This window comes from Nerophis ophidion, linkage group LG17, assembly GCF_033978795.1.
Source record: "Nerophis ophidion isolate RoL-2023_Sa linkage group LG17, RoL_Noph_v1.0, whole genome shotgun sequence".
Lineage (NCBI taxonomy): Eukaryota > Metazoa > Chordata > Actinopteri > Syngnathiformes > Syngnathidae > Nerophis > Nerophis ophidion.
This window is the reverse complement of record NC_084627.1, coordinates 15836571-15859852: the sequence shown is the minus strand read 5'-3', so window position 1 is coordinate 15859852 and position 23282 is coordinate 15836571. Positions and strand designations below refer to the sequence as shown.

The window sequence follows — 23282 nt, the reverse complement described above, 5'->3', positions numbered from 1 at the left end:
CAAGAACGAAAAAAGAAATATACAATTTATGTAAAGCAACTGAGAGACTTATTGAAAAATAAAACAATATTGTAACCCGGAAACAGGCTCTCATGTCGGTGCTTGGTGGTCTGAAGAACCCCCAGGAGGGCAAGCCCCACACTAACCAATAATAAATAAATAACTTCTTACCATTAACGCAACTTCTTGAACAGGTGCGGTAAAAAACGGATGGATTGATTAAAAATGCATGAGAATGTTTTATATTTTGAACATTATTTTTAACACTGCAATGACAAGGGGAATTATTCATTACTTATCGTGTTAAGCAATGTCAGCTCAGATTCATCCGAGAGCCAGATGCAGTCATCAAAAGAGCCACATCTGGCTCGCGAGCCATAGGTTTCTTACCCCTGGTGTAAACAGAGCGATGTCCCCATTAAGTCAGCATTGCCAGAACACACACACACACAAACACATTATTGTATTTGTGACCTTCTTGTGACCTACGAAAAATGCCTACCTCTTTCAGACCAACCTTTTTAGATATGCGAAGATTTGTATTTACAACATAATAATATATACATACCGTACAAATACAAAAAAGGTAAGCTTTTAGTTAATTACTTTTTAAAAAATGTTTTCTTTGTAATAGTTTTTTAATCTTCATTATTTACTTCAAGTTATTACAATATGTCTCTTTTTAAATATATATTTTTTTGGATTAGTTTTGGCCAAAGAGGGTGGATTTTCAATTTCTTACACACACTTGTTATTACATATGTTGGCCAGAGGGGGCACACTTGAAATGTTTACACACACTTGTTATTTCATATGTTGACCAGAGGTGGAGCACTTTTAAAACCGACACACGGTCAATTGGAAAAATCCCTCCTTTTTGGGACCACCCTAATTTTGATAGATTTCACCAACAGGGGCTTCACGGTGGAAGAGGGGTTAGTGTGTTTGCCTCACAATACGAAGTTCCTGCAGTCCTGGGTTCAAATCCAGGCTCGGGATCTTTCTGTGTGGAGTTTGCATGTTCTCCCCGTGAATGCGTGGCTTCCCTCCGGGTACTCCGGCTTCCTCTCACGTCCAAAGACATGCACCTGGGGATAGGTTGACTGGCAACACTAAATTGGCCCTAGTGTGTGAATGTGAGTGTGAATGTTGTCTGTCTATCTGTGTTGGCCCTGCGATGAGGTGGCGACTTGTCCAAGGTGTACCCTGCCTTCCGCCCGATTGTAGCTGAGATAGGCGCCAGCGCCCCCCGCGACCCCGAAAGGGAATAAGCGGTAGAAAATGGATGGATGGATGGGTGCAAATGAGACATTATCTATTAGATGCAACGGTTTTCCGTATTGGGACAAGGATTTATGTCCTAACTTGTTCATCGGTCCGCATATGGAAGGTCCTGTTTCTTGTTGATGTCTCAAGATGGGTAGAAATACAAGAACCCGCACACACACTCTATATAGTGCTCGCAAAACGTTAATGAGTGTTGATAAATCACATTGCGCGTACAAAAATATTTACCAGCATATTTGCAACTTCTCCCAACACCCGTATTGTGGGCGTTTTACTAATCTGCTTGTTTTCTGCATATTAATGAAGACAGATACGCAAAATGGATTGCACGTCTTATTCGGCTGACTTGACAGACACAATCTACTTTGTGCACGTTTCGTAGATCAGCTTTGCGTGTGCTATCAAGTTTGCACATACGTTGGTATACGCAAGCCTGTAGTAAATCAAACCCTAAGTCAGAGGTATCAAACGTACGGTCCGAGGGGCCGGATCAATTTTAATTTTCCTGAAGGAACTCTCCTGAAGGAATCAATAAAGTACTATCTATCAGGCCCGAAAACAGGTTTGGACACTGCCCACAGGATGAGTTTGCTAAGTATAAAAAAATAACCTGAAATGTTTTGAATGAAAGAAACTGCTGTTCTAAATGTGTCCACTGGATGTCACAATAGCAATTATTTGTATCTTTGTAGATGATTCTACATATGCAAAATAAATAAGCCACATGATGTTAGTACACTAGTTGAGGAAAATGATCAAACTACATAAATAACATCCTGTAATTTAAGTTTGATATAATGTTTTTATCTTGATAGATTGAAAATTAACACCAATGAGTTGACTGATGAACATATTGGGTTTCAATATGTAAAGCGCTTTGAGTCACTAGAGAAAAGCGCTATATAAATTTAATTCACTTCACTTCACTTCACTATCACATAATTTATTCAGAAAGTATAAATAACAACAAATAAAGATAGAATACTATTATTCGCAACATGTTAGTGTAAAAAAAAAATCCCAACAACATTATGATTTCTACAATTTCAGAATTTGCTCGTTCTATTTTTAAACAAAGAAAACAATCGGAAGTTGCCTTTATTTTTAAGTTATTGTGCCGTGATTTTACCAGGTCAGCCCATTTCGGAGTAGATATTTCTCTATGTGACCCCCCCATCAAAAATGAGTTTGACAACCCCTGCCCTAAGAGCTCTAGGATAGGATAGGTATTTATTGTCATTGCACAAGTACAACAAAACTTTGTTTTCAGCACAAACCTGTTCAAGATTTGACAAACAAACAGTGTACAGGGTTACAAAACAAGAACGCTGATGGGTCGCCACAAGCCGCCCCGTGAAAGACGGGGAAAAGGTAAACGCTGGGGAAGGATGATTAAAAAAATACAATCTAGACTTGGCTCCTAAGGGGGCCCAGTCTGGAGTGGGAAAAAACCTCCATAGCAAAGCACATATACATATTACAACATACATATTGAGATATCTAGCAACAGAGGGAAGGGAGTTCGGGGTTATTATGGTAGGCCGCAGCTCTCAGGCGCTGACCATCCATTCATCACCCCGACGGGATTTATCTAGTCTGAGAGCCTGGTGCAGGATCCCAAGTATGTCTCCTCTCTAACAGGGGACATGCCCAGACAAGGCTTGTTTCGCTATATTGCGGTGCTTCTGAACAGTCCAGTTGTGATTGATTCAACGACCTGAGAATCTCCTTGGATGTTTTCTCGTGCTTGATGAATTCCAAAAATGTGAACCTTCTGAAATAGATACAGATATTTTCCATCTCCCAATTCCTCACTGCAGACAGGGTTAAATCATTTGTTGACAATAATTATCCAATATCCAATTTGCTTAGTTGAATGTATATACTGTATATTTATGATATAATGCAAGCCATGCGTGTTTTGTGTCATTGATATATATATATTTTTATTCTATCTCTTTTAGCTTACGCCTGGCCCCCTACCTGGAGCCCTCAAGCACAATGGTAGCCCTCGAGTGGTTGGATGTGGAGCCCCTGATTGGGTGCAAAGTTTCTGACTACATCATCCAGCATAAACGGGTGGAGGACCCCTCTGAGGCAGAGATCTACACAGGTACGTTCATCATCATCAGCCGTTGTCAGTCCACTGCTGGACGAAAGCCTCAGCATGCTTCTGTCATTTGGCGTACTTTTCATGCTGGTGATTAGCCTACACCTTCCACGCTGGCTTGGTGCGGGTTGGAAGGGGTATTTTATATCAGAGATCCTTCTCCTAGACCAGGGGTGCCCACTACGTCAATCGCGAGCTACCAGTCGACCACGGGGGGTGTGTCAGTCGATCTCCAGTCAGATTTAAAAAAAAAAATAGACCTAAAAATTAGTGATCATCAATCTTCACCAAGACGTCACTTAAATGACATTCACGGTACCGGAGGGTCTTGTGAGATGACGCTGGCTGCTGCAAGATAATTATTATGAAAATATGACCGAGAGGAAGGCGAGAAACACTTTTTATTTCAACAGACTCTCGCGCCGTACCTTCTGTCAAAACTCTAAAGGCCGACTGCACAATTCCTATCGTCACAATAAAAGCCCTGCTTCATGCTGCCTGCGCTAACTAAATACAGAGTCTCGGAAAACTGGCGTGCACAAGCGATCCCTCAGAAAGCTGGCGTGCACATCACTTCTACACGCCAGCTTTCCGAGACTCTGTATTTAGTTAGCGCAGGCAGCATGAAGCAGGGCTTTTATTGTGAAGTTAGGAAATGTGCAGTCGGCCTTTAGAGTTTTGACGGAAGGGACGGCGCGAAAGTCTGTTGAAATAAAAAGTGTTTCTCGCCTTCCTCTCGGTCATTTTTTTCATAATAATGAACTGGCAGCAGCCAGCGTCATCTCTCAAGACCCTCGGGTGCCGTGAATGTTAATCAAGCAAGCTACGGAATTTGCTGCCAATGTTTTTCTTGTAAAGTGTATTGAAGCTGGATGAATTAGATGCCAAAAACCAACCACTTTCATGTGGTATTGTACAGAAAGGACAACTTTTTTCTCCTCCATTTGAAAATGTGGGCGTTATCATCATTACTGTCTGATTCCAATCAATGCAAGTCATCAGAATCAGGTAATACACCAACTTATATTCTTGTCTTTGTGAAAGAAAGACATCTATATGTGTTACACATGCTTGTATTATCATTAAACACATTTAACTTGTTTACAAAAATGTCTCTTTCATAGATAAATAAATATAAATGATATATATAAATGAGGTAGATCCCCTCGAGTTGGTCAATTGAAAAGTAGCTCGCCTGCAGAAAAAGTGTGGGCACCCCTGTCCTAGACTAATTGCCTTACTGGGCTGTTGAACTTAGTCTGTCCTGTTGGTTGTCCGCGCCCCATTTACCCAGGGACCCGCTCAGCTTTAAGGCGCTGACCACCCGCCAGTCACAAGAGAAGGTGCAAACGGTTCTTTGTGTGCATTTTATAGACGTTAATTGGGACTCACTAACCCCACACACAACCTCCCATCTCATGCCTGGATGTAGTTTAACGTCATACACAGGTACGTTGCAGGAGTCATAAAAACCGTACACCCTGGAAACAAGAAAAAAGCGCATTGTTGAATTAAAGTGTGGGAAATGTTATGATCCGTTACCCGGATCATTCCATATTGTAGTTGTGTTCCTTTTTGTATCACATTCTGTTATTTGACTTCCTTATTTCCTGTTTTCTCTCTCACCATGGCTGCATATTAATTCCACCTGCTACTCTCCGTTTATGCACACATGTTACTATTGATTACTGCCTTATTTAAGCCTGCCCCTTTTGTTATTTCGTCCTCGGTTCTAAATTTGCTCTCATGCAACAAGTGACGACTGTTTTCCATGCTCTTACTCGCTAGCGTTCACGCTACGCGTTATTTATTCCTAGTTCTCATGCTAGTTGTTTTGTTTTCCCTTTTTGTGCCTTTGTGCCAAGTGTTAGTGTATCTGTTTGTTTCCCTAGCTTCCATGCTAGCGCCTTTTGTTTGCCTTTTCTGCCTAGCACAAGTATTTTTGTTCTTAGCCTTTTATTAGTTAGATAAATCCTTTATTCTTTACCTCACGCTGTGTTCTTGCCCGACACATCCACGGAAGAACGAATCCGGCATCGCTATGCCCACCAAGTGTCACAGGAAAGATGGTTCATTTATTGCAAGGTAAAAGGAAATGAGCACTCTATCACTACATTTAATACAGCAATTGGTGCTTTTTCACTGTCAAAAAGAGCTAATAGAGAAGCATTCAGTTGTGACTTGAGTCCACCAATGAAGCAAATCTTAGTTAACCGATTCATCTTAAGATGGGATGTCGTTCCGGATGACGCAAACTCAGGGTCTCCATGTGCGAAAACCTTAAAACCAATGCTGTCGTTTGTTTGCATGCACTAAGAAATTCATGGATTTGGTTGAAACCAGCTTTTAAAACACATGTAATTAACCTTAATTAGGTTTGACTTTTTAACGATGGAATGAACATACCTAGAACGTAAAGTATCTAGATAACCCCCCTCCCCCATATAATTAGGTTTGTTTTTATTCTTTTGAATGAAATATAAAATGCCATAAAATAAGAATAAAGATAATAACGTAACTTGCATTATTCTTTTAAATATGATCATAAATCTGCCATGTTTTTCCTTACTTAAAATAAGTTGATGATAAACAACATTGATAAGCGTTTTTTGATCAGATTAATCACACTTTTACATTTGGGTTAATCATTAATAATCACAGTTTTTTTTACTCAATCAATTAATCAAAGTTTATTTATATATGTCATGCTTGCCACTGAAAGTTTGTTTGTGTTTTAGTTTTTCCTCTGTGTGTGTTTGTGTGTAGTGTTTCCTGTTTAGAGCTCTTATTTTGTCTGTTTCCTGTAGTTCTCCATGGGCGCTGTTTCCCTTCAGGTGCTGCTGATTGGCACCTGGCCACACCTGGTGTCAATCAGCCCGATTCCTATTTGTACCTGTTTTGTTCTCCAGTCGAGTGCTGGATTATTGTCATTTGTATTGTCGCTCTTGTCGTTGCTACCTGTCGTGTCATGACGGATCTTTGCAGCTTAGCGGTAAGCTATATTTTGTTAGATGTTTGTAGCTTACTGTTTTTTGTTCCCTGCTTCCAGTTTGTCTTTATACAACACGTAACGACTTCTTTTCCCGGTTCTGTTTATGCTAGCCTCCATGCTAAGCCCTATTTGTTTTTGCTAGCTTTCATGCTAAGCTCCGTTTATTTTCTAGTTCCCATGCTAGCTCTCTTTGTTTGTTATCCGCCTCGTGCGCGTCCTTTTGTTGTACCCCTTTTGTTTGGTTTTGTCTTAGTATTTTAATTAAATCATGTTTTCTCACTCCATGCCTGCCTCAATCTCTACATCTTGGGGCTCGTCACAAACTAACTTCGACAATATAGTCCTTAATCACGAGTGTCTCAAAGGGCTGCACATGCCACAACGACATCCTTAGGTCAAGAAAAAAACTCAGCCCAATGGGGTACAATGAGAAACCTTGGAGGGGACCGCAGATGTGCGAGGCCATTTTCAAGAAGGATATTTAAAGAGAAACTACACCCCGGAAGCTAGCTCAGATGTTCTGGCGATGAAATTGGGAAATGCTCGCCGTTTCCAGTCGAATAAGCCGACAAGAGTTACCACTGGCTTATACGGCGTCAAAGGGGTAATAAAATTGTGAGTTTATTTTTAAAGTTAAAGTACCAATGATTGTCACACACACACTGGGTCTGGTGAAATTTGTCCTCTGCATTTTACCCATCCCCTTGTTCACCACCTGGTAGGTGAGGGGAGCAGTGAGCGGCAGCGGTGGCTGCGCCCTGGAATCATATTTTGGTGATTTAACCCCCAAATCCAACCATTGATGCTGAGTGCCAAGCAGGGAGGTAATGGGTCCCATTTTTATCGTCTTTGGTATGACTCGGCCGGGGTTTGAACTCACGACATACCGATTTCAGGGCGGACACTCTAACCATTAGGCATCTGAGTAGTTTTTTTTTTACTTTTAATAGGTTTTTTGCAATTTTAATTTTGGCAGTACCCAATACGATACTGTGGAGAAGCAGAGCCGACGGTGGGGCAGGACAAGCTTTGGCCCTGCTCAAGATGGCGGCCAGGAGGCGGAGAATGCGGCGGAATGAAGAGGCGGGGCGTGCCGGGAAACCACGCCGCAGCAATCAAGATCAGGTTCTGTTGCTGGTTCTCCTACTCCTTTTGCCATGATTTTGGCATTCTCCGCCTCCTGGCCGCCATCTTGAGCAGGGCCAAAGCATGTCCTGCCCCGCCGTCGGCCCGTCGGCTCCGCCTCTCCACAGATACGTTTTAATTGCTGATGCGTTTTAATAGATTTTTAAATGCGCCAGAAAATGACCCGTTTTGTACACTGTTGAGGTGTTTCAATACTACAAAGTGGTGCGTAAATGCGTTCTGGTATAGTATTTCTCCAGCAATGGTGGTGATTATCAATTAGGGGACGGCGTGGGAGAAGTTGGTTGAGTGGCTGTGTCAGCAATCTGAGGGTTACTGGTTGAATCCCCACCTTCTGCCATCCTAGTCACGTCCGTTGTGTCTTTGAGCAAGACACTTCACCCTTGCTCCTGATGGGTCCTGGTTAGCGCCTTGCATGGCAGCTCCTGCCATCAGTGTGTGAATGTGTGTGTGTGAATGGGTGAATGTGGAAATAGTGTCAAAGCACTTAGAGTTCCTTAAAGGCCGACTGAAATGAGATTTTCTTATTTAAACGGGGATAGCAGGTCCATTCTATGTGTCATACTTGATCATTTCGCGATATTGACATATTTTTGCTGAAAAGATTTAGTAAAGAACATCGAGGATAAAGTTCTCAACTTTTGGTCGCTAATAAAAAAGCCTTGTCTGTACCGGAAGTAGCAGACGATGTGCGCGTGACGTCACGGGTTGTGGAGCTCCTCACATCCTCACATTGTTTACAATCATAGCCACCAGCAGCGAGAGCGATTCGAACCGAGAAAGCGATGATTTCCCCATTATTTTAAGGGAGGATGAAAGATTCTTGGATGAGGAAAGTGTTAGTGAAGGACTACAAAAAAAAAAACTAGACGACAGAGCGATGTTATTAGACAAATTTACTATGATAATTATAAAAAATCCCTTATCTGCTTATTGTGTTACTAGTGTTTTAGTGAGATTATATGGTCGTACCTGTACAACCTGAAAGTCGGAGGGGTGTGGATACGGGTGTGGTGACCGCCAGTGACTCTGAGGGAAGCCACGTTTCTAGACGAGTTTTTTTTTTTCCCCCCTCCTCTACGGTGGAAGCATCCGACGGCCGGTGGGAGGAGGCAAAAGAGTCCGCAGCTGCCTCTTTGACAGGTGCAGGAGGAATAACACAAGCTCTCCGCTCATGTCTACGGTAAGAGCCAACTTATTACCACCATTTTCTCCCCGAAACATGTTCGCTCGACCACTCTGTTCCATAGTAAAGCTTCACCGTCATCTCTCGGGAATGTACACAATGAAACACCGGCTGTGTTTGTGTTTCTACAGGCGGCCGCAATACACCGCTTCCCAACTACAGGTTTCTTCTTTGACGTCTCCAGTATTTATTGAACAAATTGCAAAAGATTCAGCAACACAGACGTCCATAATACTGTGGAACTATGTGATGAAAACAGACGACTTGTAGAAGTGAACGGTGCTGGAAGAAAATGTCCTCTACATCATACCGCGACGTTTTAGCATTATACTTCCGCGCAAAATTTAAAATTGCAATTTAGTAAACTAAAAAGGCCGTATTAGCATGTGTTGCAATGTTAAGATTGCATCATTGATATATAAAGACTGCGTGGTCGGCAGTAGTGGGTTTCAGTAGTTCTTTTAAAAAAAAAAGTAGAAAAGCGCTATACATGTACAACACATTTACCATTACGGTTGTTTGAGAGGTAATCATTGAAGTTGGACATCACTGAAGGCCTAGGTGGGAAACGCACGGCCCGCCACTGGTCTTAGTCGAATATTCTTCATTTGATTCAAGCAATCTTGTTGTTGAATTTGACATCTTTGGCACCCCGGTGCAACATTCCGCTGACCACAAATGCCGCTTACCACCGTGCTGAAGATATACAAATGCAGCCATGGTTCTTTCAAGAGACCGAGAGGTTGAGTCAGAGGTAGCGGGTTATAGAATTACAATAATATCGGTGTGGAAGGAGTTGGCTTTCGTCATTGGGAAGTATGGACAGGCCATCCATCACCCCTGGGAGGAGTGCTGATGAAGCATGGGCCCCAGCAAGGTGGTTGGAAGGGGCAGATGGTGTGGGTGACTCATTCTGCTATGTGCCAGTCACCGCTATAAATCATGTCGTAGAAGACCACGTAATACAGATTAGACGTCTCTATCTTCATTTTTCGCCGTTTTTTTCCCCCCCCTTTCGTTTTATATTCGCCTGTTAGTCTGTATACTCCCTTCAGCTTTTGGATTCGAACCATGGCTAGAAAGTATGCACGATGCTGAGTGCTCCCGGGCGCCGCTGTTTTTGAGGCGCGGGTCACCTGGCAAAGACGACGGTTACCTATATTTACAAACCCCGTTTCCATATGAGTTGGGAAATTGTGTTAGATGTAAATAAAAACAGAATACAATGATTTGCAAATCATTTTCAACCCATATTTAGTTGAATATGTTACAAAGACAACATATTTGATGTTCAAACTGATAAACATTTTTTTTTTTTTGCAAATAATAATTAACTTAAGAATATGATGCCAGCAACACGTGACAAAGAAGTTGGGAAAGGTGGGAAAAAAAACTGATAAAGTTGAGGAATTCGCATCAAACACCTATTTGGAACATCCAACAGGTGTGCAGGCTAATTGGGAACAGGTGGGCGCCATGATTGGGTATAAAAACAGCTTCCCAAAAAATGCCCAGTCTTTCACAAGAAATGATGGGGCGAGGTACACCCCTTTGTCCACAACTGCGTGAGCAAATAGTCAAACAGATTAAGAACAACGTTTCTCAAAGTGCAACTGCAAGAAATTTAGGGATTTCAACATCTACGGTCCATAATATCATCAAAAGGTTCAGAGAATCTGGAGAAATCCCTATATGTAAGTGGCATGGCCGGAAACCAACATTGAATGACCGTGACTTTCGATCCCTCAGACGGCACTGTATCAAAAAAACGACATTAACTCTAAAGGATATCACCACATGGGCTCAGAAACAATTCAGAAAACCACTGTCACTAAATGCAGTTTGTCGCTACATCTGTAAGCCCAAGTTAAAGCTCTACTATGCAAAGTGAAAGCCATTTATCAACAACTTACAGAAATGCTGCTGGCTTCTCTGGGCCCGAGATCATCTAAGATGGACTGATGCAAAGTGGAGAAGTGTTCTGTGGTCTGACGAGTCCACATTTGAAATCATTTTTGGAAATATTCGACATTGTGTCATCCGGACCAAAGGGGAACGCGAACCATCCAGACTGTTATCGAAGCAAAGTTCAAAAGCCAGTATCTGTGATAGTATGGGGGTGCATTAGTGCCCAAGGCATGGGTAACTTACACATCTGTGAAGGCACCATTAATGCTGAAAGGTACATACAGGTTTTGGAACAACATATGCTGCCATCGGAGCGCCGTCTTTTTCATGGACGCCCCTGCTTTTTTCACCAAGACAATGCCAAGCCACATTCAGCACATGTTACAACAGCGTGGCTTCGTAAATAAAAGAGTTTGGGTACTTTCCTGGCCCGCCTGCAGTCCAGACCTGTCTCCCATCAAAAATGTGGGGCACATTATGAAGCGTAAAGTACTGTTGAACGACTGAAGCTCTACATAAAACAAGAATGGGAAAGAATTCCACTTTCAAAGCTTCAACAATTAGTTTCCTCAGTTCCCAAACGTTTATTGAGTGTTGTTAAAAGAAAAGGTGATGTAACACAGTGGTGAACATGCCCTTTCCCAACTACTTCGGCACGTGTTGTAGCCATGAAATTGTAAGTTAATTATTATTTGCAAAAAAAAAAACAAGTTTATAAGTTTGAACATCAAATATCTTGTCTTTGTTGTGCATTCTACTGAATATGGGTTGAAAAGGATTTGCAAACTATTGTATTCCGTTTATATTTACATCCAACACAATTTCCCAACTCATATGGGAACGGGATTTGTTTTTATGCGCACTATTCACTTTTAACGGTACATGGTACTCAAATCCGCCATTGTTCTCGCCTCGCAACGGTTGCTAATACATATTTGGAAAAAATCGCAGGCGAAGATTTATAAAATAATAGGGGCCTCTCAAAATGATGAGATCTTGTTCTCGGGACTCAGCAAATAATCGTCCATAGAGTCGAGATGTATAATTTTCTCACACTCGCACTGAATTATTTTGAAATTATTGGATTGGGACTGAACATTCTTCCTCCAGGGGATAATCTTTAAGGAGCTTTCTAGGATAATGGAAGACGGCTTAACGAAACCGAAAGGTCCAGTCGGGCCAAGTCGGCCCCGCTCACCTATGAGGGACACAAAGTTACCCAATCAACTCATGCCTTCAGTTGTACCCCCCCTCACCCCTCCATCCTTCTCTCACACATTCCCATGGCTAACCAGCCTTCCACTCCTGGCCAGCGAGAAGCTCTTGGTTAGCGATGAATGCTTTGCTCGGGGGCATCTTGGTGGTTTCTCTAGAGTTATGCATTTTTGCTTGTTCATATTTTCCAAGGCTGTGTGAAAGTTAACATCTAAGGGTGGGGGTACACGCACATACACACACACGCTGAAGGATTAGCCGGCGGATTTAGCAAAAAACCATCATGGTACATCTTTTGGTCGATAGAATGTCAATCACGTGACTCACATAATAAGGTCACTACTTTTTTGCGGTGCCAAACCAAAGTTTGAGTAGCGTAAATACTCCTACGCATAGAGGATGGAGCATTAATTAGAAGCAGGCGATAATTAGAAAGAGGCTGCTATTTCTCAAATTCCAAAAGGCCTGATACAGAATATAGCATTGTTGTGACTTTTAAAGGCCTACTGAAATGAGATTTTCTTATTTAAACGGGGATAGCAGGTCCATTCGATGTGTCAAACTTGATCATTTCGCGATATTGCCATATTTTTGCTGAAAGGATTTAGTAGAGAACATGGACGATAAATTTCGCAACTGTTGGTTGCTAATAAAAAAGCCTTGCCAGTACCGGAAGTAGCAGATGATGTGCCCGTGACGTCACGGGTTGTAGAGTTCCTCACATCCTCACATTGTTTACAATCATGGCCACCAGCAGCTAGAGCGATTCGGATTGAGAAAGCGACGATTTCCCCATTAATTTCAGCGAGGATGAAAGATTTGTGGATGAGGATAGTGAGAGTGAAGGACTAGAAAAAAGAAAAAAAGACGAGGGCAGTGGGAGCGATTCAGGTGTTATTAGACACATTTACTAGGATTGTTCTGGAAAATCCCTTATCTGCTTCAATCAATCAATCAATGTTTACTTATATAGCCCTAAATCACTAGTGTCTCAAAGGGCTGCACAAACCACTACGACATCCTCGGTAGGCCCACATAAGGGCAAGGAAAACTCACACCCAGTGGGACATCGGTGACAATAATGACCCAGTGGGACGTCGGTGACAATGATGACTATGAGAACCTTGGAGAGGAGGAAAGCAATGGATGTTGAGCGGGTCTAACATGATACTGTGAAAGTTCAATCCATAATGGATCCAACACAGTTGCGAGAGTCCAATCCAAAGCGGATCCAACACAGCAGCAAGAGTCCCGTTCACAGCGGAGCCAGCAGGAAACCATCCCAAGCAGAGGCGGATCAGCAGCGCAGAGATGTCCCCAGCCGATACACAGGCAAGCAGTACATGGCCACCCGATCGGACCGGACCCCCTCCACAAGGGAGAGTGGGACATAGAAGAAAAATAAAAGAAACGGCAGATCAACTGGTCTAAAAAGGGAGTCTATTTAAAGGCTAGAGTATACAAATTAGTTTTAAGGTGAGACTTAAATGCTTCTACTGTGGCGGCATCTCGAACTGTTACCGGGAGGGCATTCCAGAGTACTGGAGCCCGAACGGAAAACGCTCTATAGCCCGCAGACTTTTTTTGGGCTTTGGGAATCACTAATAAGCCGGAGTCCTTTGAACGCAGATTTCTTGCCGGGACAAAGCAGATGGCCAAATACTTTTGGCAATATAGTGTATTTGTCAGTCATACAAGCAGCAGCACCTGCATCCATAGGATTGCGTCCAACAGATACAAGACCTCCACCGAAGGCTAAAGGCTACACATCCGCACGGATTGCCAAAGTGGGGGAAAACAAACGTTGCATCGGGTCGGTGTTTAGGGGGAAGCTGCACACAAACATCAGAGCGTGACTCATGCGTTGAAGAGGAATGTGCACGGCTGTCTAGACCAGTGGTTCTCAACCTTTTTCCAGTGATGTACCCCCTGTGAACATGTTTTTTGATTCAAGTACCCTCTAATCACAGCAAAGCATTTTTGGTTGAAAAAAAAAGAAATAAAGAAGTAAAATACAGCACCAGGTCATCAGTTTCTGATTTATTAAATTGTATAACAGTGCAAAATATTGCACATTTGTAGTGGTCTTTCTTGAACTATTTGGGAAATAGTTACCACAAATAACTTGTTGAATAATAAACAAGTGATTTGATTATAAATAAAGATTTGTACATATAGAAGTAATAATCAACTTAAAGTGCCCTCTTTGGGGATTGTAATAGAGATCCATCTGGATGCATGAACTTAATTCTAAACATTTCTTCACCAAAAAAATAAATCTTTACCATCAATATTTATGGAACAATTTATTTATGGTACCTAGGAGTCTTGTTCACGAGTGGGGGAAGAGTGGATCGTGAGATCGACAGGCGGATCGGTGCGGCGTCTTCAGTAATGCGGACGTTGTACTGATCCGTTGTGGTGAAGAAGGAGCTGAGCCGGAAGGCAAAGCTCTCAATTTACCGATCGATCTACGTTCCCATCCTCACCTATGGTCATGAGCTTTGGGTCATGAACGAAAGGATAAGATCACGGGTACAAGCGGCCGGAATGAGTTTCCACCGCCGTGTGGCGGGGCTCTCCCTTAGAGATAGGGTGAGAAGCTCTGTCATCCGGGAGGAACTCAAAGTAAAGCCGCTGCTCCTTCACATCGAGAGGAGCCAGATGAGGTGGTTCGGGCATCTGGTCAGGATGCCACCCGAACGCCTCCCTAGGGAGGTGTTTAGGGCACGTCCAACCGGTAGGAGGCCACGGGGAAGACCCAGGACACGTTGGGAAGACTATCAATCAATCAATCAATCAATGTTTACTTATATAGCCCTAAATCACTAGTGTCTCAAAGGGCTGCACAAACCACCACGACATCCTCGGTAGGCCCACATAAGGGCAAGGAAAACTCACACCCAGTGGGACATCGGTGACAATAATGACCCAGTGGGACGTCGGTGACAATGATGACTAAGAGAACCTTAGAGAGGAGGAAAGCAATGGATGTCGAGCGGGTCTAACATGATACTGTGAAAGTTCAATCCACAATGGATCCAACACAGTCGCGAGAGTCCAGTCCAAAGCGGATCCAACACAGCAGCGAGAGTCCCGTTCACAGCGGAGCCAGCAGGAAACCATCCCAAGCGGAGGCGGATCAGCAGCGCAGAGATGTCCCCAGCCGATACACAGGCAAGCAGTACATGGCCACCGGATCGGACCGGACCCCCTCCACAAGGGAGAGTGGGACATAGAAGAAAAAGAAAAGAAAAAAAGACTATGTCTCCCGGCTGGCCTGGGAACGCCTCGGGATCCCCCGGGAAGAGCTAGACGAAGTGGCTGGGGAGAGGGAAGTCTGGGTTTCCCTGCTTAGGCTGTTGCCCCCGCGACCCGACCTCGGATAAGCGGAAGATGATGGATGGATGGATGGATTTATGGAACATATCCACAAAAAATCTAACTGTCAACACTGAATATTGCATTGTTGCATTTCTTTTCACAGTTTATGAACTTTCATTCATATTTAGTTGAAGTATTATTCAATAAATATATTATAAATTGTTTTTGAATTGTTGATCACGTACCCCTTGGCATCAGGGGCGTCACTAGACCTAATACTGTACTGGGGAACACCCGGGGCACAAATAATCCATGTGAGCATGCAAAGCGCGCAAGCAAAAACATTTTTTAGCACTTATTTATTATAAAAAAATACATAAATAGTGCTTTGAACTAAGAAATCATATCAGATTATGTTGTATGGATCTTTGATTAACCACCTGAAATTAACTAATGCATTTGGCCTACTTGTGCACTTTTTTACTCCAGACTTCTAAACTGCTACTGGTAAAAGCAAAAAGGAAGAGCAATGAATCTTTTGGAAATATTTATTGCAGTAATCATCTGCAAATTTAACATCTACAAAAGTAAAACAAAAAATAAAGCACCCCTACATCTTTGGGTTCTTTTATATTATTTAATTTCCATTTATGGCAATGTGGCTAATCCTATTTCAGATACACAAAACTATAAAATATACACAAAACATTAATAATAATAGTGAGTATTTTAGCAAAAGGCAAACTGACTAACAAGTTGGAGGAGGACTCAGGACAGACATGGAAATATATTTTAAAAAATCTCAATGGGGCAACAAAACCCGATATTTTCAGCCATCTTTCTGGTAACAAATACAGAAATGTTACTATTTTTTCTGGAAACAAAACCAGATGCTTTATCTGTAGCTGTTTTTCTGGTGACGAAACAAGATTATTTTAGTCAAAGACAAACCGATTAACAAGACAAGTCTACTGTGCTATTTTTCTGTCAAATAAACTTGAATGATTAAAAAATTTGGCTCACGACTTGATGATATGGAAAAATCTTTTTCTACCTGGAGATAAACTATTTGAGAAGCACTCAACTCACACATGCTTACTCCAAATCATCATTGATGCAGAACCAGCAGACAATAACCAACATTATGTTTCATGTTGATTGGAAATTCCCCCAACAGCTCGCACAGCAAATGAAAATGTTTGTCTTGACCCAAGGAATAACGTTAGCTAACTTAGCATGAACTTAACCTTCCTCTTGTGTTAGCTTTCTGTTACCATCTCTTATGTTAACGGGTCGGTTTTGACCCATGTCTTAAATCAGCTGTAAAATACACTAAAAACAATTATCTATCATCCAATTTGTTTCTCATCTCTTGGTTACCTTGTTAGGCTTCCTTATCCTTGAAAATATTGGTTTTAATATTTTTGGTTTGGGCCATTGGGCCTTATTTTGTCAGCATACCCCTCGATTTCAATTTTTAAAAATGGTAAAACGAACCTCAAGAGAATCATATAAATAAAAAAAGGTTGTTGTGTTACCTAACTATTACTAAGGGGTATTAGAACACATCTCTTAAATAGATGTGTTTTGTTTATTTTTTCATTTTAAGAATTTTAACTATACTAACATCTATGGTGTTACGGGTCAATTTCGACCCATATATATTTACTTCAAGAAAAGGCTAAAAGGTATTTTTTTCAGCAACAGAAATCCAACATCAAACAAACAACCAATCAAGCAAATGAAACCAAGAGAAATAGATTACTAGTTCCAAAACTAATAAAAAAAAACAAAATCAGAGTGGCAAAAAGTGACACTTTTAGTGTCCATCTTTTGTTTGTTTTTGTACAGGATAACAAAGTAAAATGAGAATCCACTAAAGCTTACATGATTGGGAGAGGAGCTGGCTGTCAGTGTGTTCAGTTTTGGCTCTTATCATTCCTTTATCATCTTATTTTTATAACCGGGTCCAAACCGACCCTAACAACACCAAGGGAATAATTTCTACCAGAGCATTTTAGAATTTAGTGAAAAAAATTCAAATGTTTTATTTTGTTGACAAAGAGGTTCCTGACAAAGTCAAAAAGCTTTGATGCAAAAAAATAAATGTATGTGGTGTTTTTATGCATTTAAAAACTAAAACGGGTCGGTGCCGACCCTAACACAAGACGAAGGTTAAGACAAGCTAGCTAGGACTTCACTTACATCTCTCATTCCTCGCTGCTTCTTCCCTGCTGCGGGCCAATAACTTTCTTAAATCCATCTAGGAGTTACAGTTTGAGTCAAATCCAAATCAAAATAATATAATTAACAAATTGTTGTTGGCTAACGTTACCTAGCTCACGCAGTCATTCTCATCCTCTCTCTTTTTCTCTCTCTCTCAACGGAATTATCCACACATGAATAAATTACCATATTAATTACCCATGTGCTCATTGTTATGGGGAGTGAATACAGTAGCATTCAATTACCATACTAAGTAGTATGTGCGCTGTAGTCTATGTTATGTAGACTTAAGACTCTGAAGCGTTATTTATTTATTGGTGAAATTTTTACTGGGGCACTGCAGATCAATACTGGGGCCCGTGCCCCAGTGAAATCTGTCTGGTGACGCGGCTGCTTGGCATACCTTCAAGTACCCCCAGGGGTGCACGTACCCCCATTTGAGAACCACTGGTCTAGACTACAGTAGGAGAGGAAACTGCACTGTACTTGTCCACATTTAAAGATATGTGTATCGTTTAATATCATGGTTTCATCGCTTTTTCGTTTTTGTTCTGCACAGATTGAAATGATTTCGCAAGTCAACCTTTTGACTCGTCTTTTTCGTCTCCAACAGCTTCCTCCATGAATGGATGCAATCATCCTGTCCTTTGTTTTTTGTTTTTTTTTTTGCCTGCAAATGCTTCCTAAGCCAGCATCCAAAAAATGCTGCTAATGCGACTACCTCCTGTTTGATCTAAACTCGAGGATTTTTTTTTTTTCTGTATTACTGGCTGGACATTATCTGGCCGTGGGCTGTGTTGCTAAATTGTGTGCACATCTGCATTGATCTGCACGGCAGACCTACAGTAACTAAGGCCAAATGTGTTCCCGTCTCATACCAAGTCTGGACAAGAGTTGGCTATGAAGGGGAAAAATAGTGCCCCTAACTTTGTGCGTGGATATACAAAGTCACCAAAAGGAATGCTTGGTTGTTTAAAGTTAAAGTACCAATGATTGTCAAAAACACACTAGGTGTGTCTGAGTTTGTTGTTGACAAACCCCAAGATGCAGAGATGAAGTGAAAAAACATGATTTACTTTAAAACACTGGAACAAAACCGAACAAAAGGGTACAAAGAAAAAGCGCGCACGTGGGCGGATAACAAACAAAAAGAGCTAGCATGGGAACTAGAAAATAAACAGAGCTTAGTATGGAAGCTAGCAAAAACAAAAGGCTTAGCATGGAGGCTAGCACAAACAGAACAGGGAACAGAAGTCGTTACGTGTTGTACAAAGACACAATAGGAAGCAGGGGACCAAAAAAGAGTAAGCTACAAACATTTCACGAATTATAGCTTACCGCTACGCTGCAACGACACGACAGGAGCGACAATACCATACAAAAGCAACATGCAATACATGACAATAATCCAGCCCTGACTGGAAGACAAAGCAGGTACAAATAGGAGCGGGCTGATCGAAACCAGGTGTGGTCAGGTGCCAATGAGCCGCAGCTGAGGAGAAACAGCGTACAGGGGAAAAAAACAGGAAACAGACAAAATAAGAGAGCTGACATGAAATAAAAACAATAAATACTAAACACACAGAGGAAAAACTAAAACACAAAAAGTCAGTGGCAAGCCTGACAAGGTGTGGCAAAATTATTCTCTGCATTTGACCCATCACCCTTGATCACCCCTTTCGAGGTGAGGGGAGCAGTGAGCAGCAGCAGTGGCTGCACCCGGGAATCATTTTTCGTGATTTAACCCCCAATTCCAACCCCTTGATGCTGAGTGCCAAGCAGGGAGGTAACGGGTCCCATTTTTATAGTCTTTAGTGTGACTCGGCCGGGGTTTGAACTCACAACCTACTGATCTCAAGGCGGACACTCTAACCACAAGGCCACTGAGTAGTTCAGTACAGTCATTGTGGTCGTGGTGTTGTTTGGTGTACTCAAGGGATGGTTGTACACAGGTTGGGGTCTCTTTAGCCAAGCTATGTTTTTATTTTATTTTGTTTTAGGGCGGTATAGCTCGGTGGGTAGAGTGGCCGTGCCAGCAACTTGAGGGTTCCAGGTTCGATCCCCGCTTCTGCCATCCTAGTCACTGCCATGTCCTTGGGCAAGACACTTTGCCCACCTGCTCCCAGTGCCACCCACACTGGTTTAAATGTAACTTAGATATTGGCTTTTATTATGTAAAAGCGCTTTGAGTCACTAGAGAATAGCGCTATATAAATTTAATTCACTTCACTTGTTTGTGTTTTTGTTTTGCATGACTGGGTTGAGTGCCCGCACGGTATGCTTTCTTGGCGGAGGGTTCATCCAGTGTTGTTCTGGCTCAATAGGGCCATGGTGTTTTTATTTCAATCAATCAATCAATCAATGTTTGCATATATAGCCCTAAATCACGAGTGTCTCAAAGGGCTGCACAAGCCACAACGACATCCTCGGCTCAGATCCCACGTCTGGGCAAGGAAAAAGTCAACCCAATGGGTTAATGAGAAACCTTGGAGGGGACCCCAGATGTTCGGAACCGGCCTCGCCCACCACCACCACACCCGGGCGACCGGTGGATCTAGCATAATATTGTGAGAGTCCAGTCCATAGTGGATCTAACATTCCATAGAGGGGCCAGCAGGAGACCATCCCGAGCGGAGACGGGTCAGCAGCGCAGAGACGTCCCCAACCTATGCACAGAATAGCGGTCCACCCCGGGTCTCGACTTTGGACAGCCAGCGCTTCATCCGGGGCCACCGAACCTGTGCCCCACCCTCCACAAAGAAGGGCACAGAGCAGAAAAGAAACGGCAGATCAACTGGTCTAGAGGGGGGTCTATTTAAAGGCTAGAGTATACAAATGAGCTTTAAGATGGGACTTAAATGCTTCTACTGAGGTGGCATCTCTAACTGTTACCGGGAGGGCATTCCAGAGTACTGGAGCCCGAATCGAAAATGCTCTATAGCCCGCAGACTTTTTTTGGGCTCTGGGAATCACTAATAAGCCAGAGTTCTTTGAGCACAGATTTCTTGCCGGGACATATGGTACAATACAATCAGCAGAATAGGATGGAGCTAGACCGTGTAGTGTTTTATACGTAAATAGTAAACATCTTTGTGTGTTTTACGTGTTTGTCATCTTTTTAACGTTATGGGGTGTTTTTGTTTTGTTTTGTTAAGTTTTTGTTCTTCATATCGATGCAGTTTGGGTGGTCGGATGTTTCGCTTCCGGTTGATATGGGGTCACACAGGTTTCGCTTCCGGTCTGTTCTCGGGCTTCTCGCTGTGGGGTTTGTGTCGGTGGCTTTGGTGCGGGGGCAGCGCAGCCTTTTGGTTTTGGTTTGGGTTCTGTGGCTCAGTTGTTTGGGCAGTGTTGTGTTTGTGCGGGTTTAGATCGGTGGACTGACTGGCGGTCAGGCGCTGGCTGGTCTCCATGGTCTTGTCGGCTTGTGGTGGTCGGTCGGGTTTTTTTGGTCATTTCGATTTGATCGGGTGGTGCTGGTTGTTGGGGGGTTTGTAGCCCCTGTTTTTGCTGGCAATAGTTTGTGGTGCGGGTGCCCGTGACTGCTGATTCTGGTGCGAGGTGCTGGCCGCTGTTGTGGTCTGTGACCACTCTTGTGCTTGGTGGTTGTCGGTGCATGCGGACTTACCAGTTTTGTTTTCATTTGTTGTCATGTTTATTGGCTTGCAATCTGCCGCACCGTCCTTCGCGCCCAATGTCGTGCTGTTGTCTGGGTGTGGGCTTGTCGGGGGTTGTTCCTTGGGGTTGTGCGCGCACCAGACCTTTGGGAGGGCTTGTGTGCCAACATGATCGACTGATGAACTGCTTCCTTGTTTCCTTGCTCGTCAAACTTTATTGTAGATCATAAGTCATGAGTGGAAGAACAAGGACATATTCCGACAAGTTGGTACACTTTTGACAGCCAATTCAAACCCAGAAATGGCAAAAAGAACACGGAAAGACGATTGGTTCCACCCCTGTTTTCCTTCGCATGGATTTTTAATTTTTTTTCCCCTTGGCCTTAGTCTGCACCCCCTCTCCAGGGCCCAGGCTAAGACCGATTTTTTTCAAATTTTATTTTAATCTTCTATTTTTCACCCCCCCCTTGTTTACCTGTATCTCATCTTTTTTTGTAAGGGGCGCTGGAAGCCGGCAGACCCGTCAGCGATCCTGTTCTGTCTCCCTTTAATGTTTGTCTGATCTTGAATTGGATTGTGCTGAAAATTGTAATTTTCCTGAAGGAACTCTCCTGACGGAATAAATAAAGTACTATCTAATCTAATGTAATCTAATCTAATCTAATCTAATCTAAGAGTCCGAAATTGAGAGATTAAGCGGCCGAAATGAGTTTCTTCCGCCGGGTGGCGGGGCTCTCCCTTAGAGATAGGGTGAGAAGCTCTGCCATCCAGGAGGAGCTCAAAGTAAAGCGGCTGCTCCTCCACATCGAGAGGAGCCAAATGAGGTGGTTCGGGCATCTAGTCAAGATGCAACCTGAAAGCCTCCCTAGGGATGTATTTCGGGCACGTCCGACTGGTAGGAGGCCACGGGAAAGACCCAGGACACGTTGGGAAGACTATGTCTCCTGGCTGGCCTGGGTACGCCTCGGGATCCCCCGGAAAAAGCTGGACAAAGGGGCCGGGGAACAGGAAGTCTGGGCTTCCCTACTTAGGCTGCTGCCCCCCGCAAACCGACCTTGGATAAGCGGAAGAAGTTAGATGGATGGATGGAATAAGAGTCATTCTTCCTTTAAATGCAAATATATGAACATACTAGCGTTGGCATTCTAATGACAGCAGACCTCGTACAGTAAGTGGTGTTTTATTATGGTTGTTGGCTCTCAAGAAGTCTGCAGTGTGTAGTAATCAGTGATGATGTTAAAAAAAAAAAAAGCGAACGTGATATGTAAATATTAAATGTTATTATAAATGTGCCTGTTACTACATTACATGTACACCTGCAAGCATATACAACCTAATTGGAGGTGTTTGGACGTTTTTTTAAGGGCTTTTATAGTCAAAATAGAGCGACTCCTATGAGCTCCGTTGTAAGCTGACTTTTGATTGCATGTAATTACTACAAACCCTGTTTCCATATGAGTTGGGAAATTGTGTTAGAAGTAAATATAAATAAAATACAATGATTTGCAAATCATTTTCAACCTATATTCAGTTGAATATGCTACAAAGACAACATATTTCATGTTCAAACTGATAATTTTTTTTTTTTTGCAAATAATCATTAACTTTAGAATTTGATGCCAGCAACACGGGACAAAGAAGTTGGGAAAGGTGGCAATAAATACTGATAAAGTTGAGGAATGCTCATCAAACACTTATTTGGAACATCCCACAGGTGTGCAGGCTAATTGGGAACAGGTGGGTGCCATGTTTGGGTATATAAACAGCTTCCCAAAAGATGCTCAGTCTTTCACAAGAAAGGATGGGGCGAGGTACACCCCTTTGTCCACAACTGCATGAGCAAATAGTCAAACTGTTTAAGAAGAATGTTTCTCAAAGTGCAATTGCAAGAAATGTATGGATTTCAACATCTACGATTCATAATATCATCAAAAGGTTCAGAGAATCTGGAGAAATCACTCCACGTAAGCGGCATGGCCGGAAACTAACATTCGATCCCTCAGACGGCACTGTATCAAAAACCAACATCAATCTCTAAAGGATATCACCACATGGGCTCAGGAACACTTCAGAAAACCACTGTCACTAAAATATTGTTTGCCGCTACATCTGTAAGTGCAAGTTACAGCTCTACTATGCAGAACGAAAGCCATTTATCAACAACATCCAGAAACGCTGCCGGCTTCTCTGGGCCCGAGATCATCTAAGATGGACTGATGCAAAGTGGAAAAGTGTTCTGTGGTCTGACAAGTCCACATTTCAAATTGTTTTTGG

At 42.6% G+C, this 23282-nt stretch overlaps 1 protein-coding gene across 2 annotated transcripts in view; it reads left to right on the top strand.

Annotated features, from left to right (window-relative positions):
• The window catches only part of LOC133536148 (astrotactin-2-like), a 747946-nt gene that overhangs the window by 578832 nt on the left and 145832 nt on the right, over positions 1–23282 (top strand). For both annotated transcript variants that reach the window (XM_061876407.1, XM_061876406.1), the window contains exon 19: positions 3252–3400. In XM_061876407.1, coding sequence (XP_061732391.1) covers positions 3252–3400 — 149 coding nt within the window. The remainder of the gene's footprint in view (positions 1–3251; positions 3401–23282) is intronic.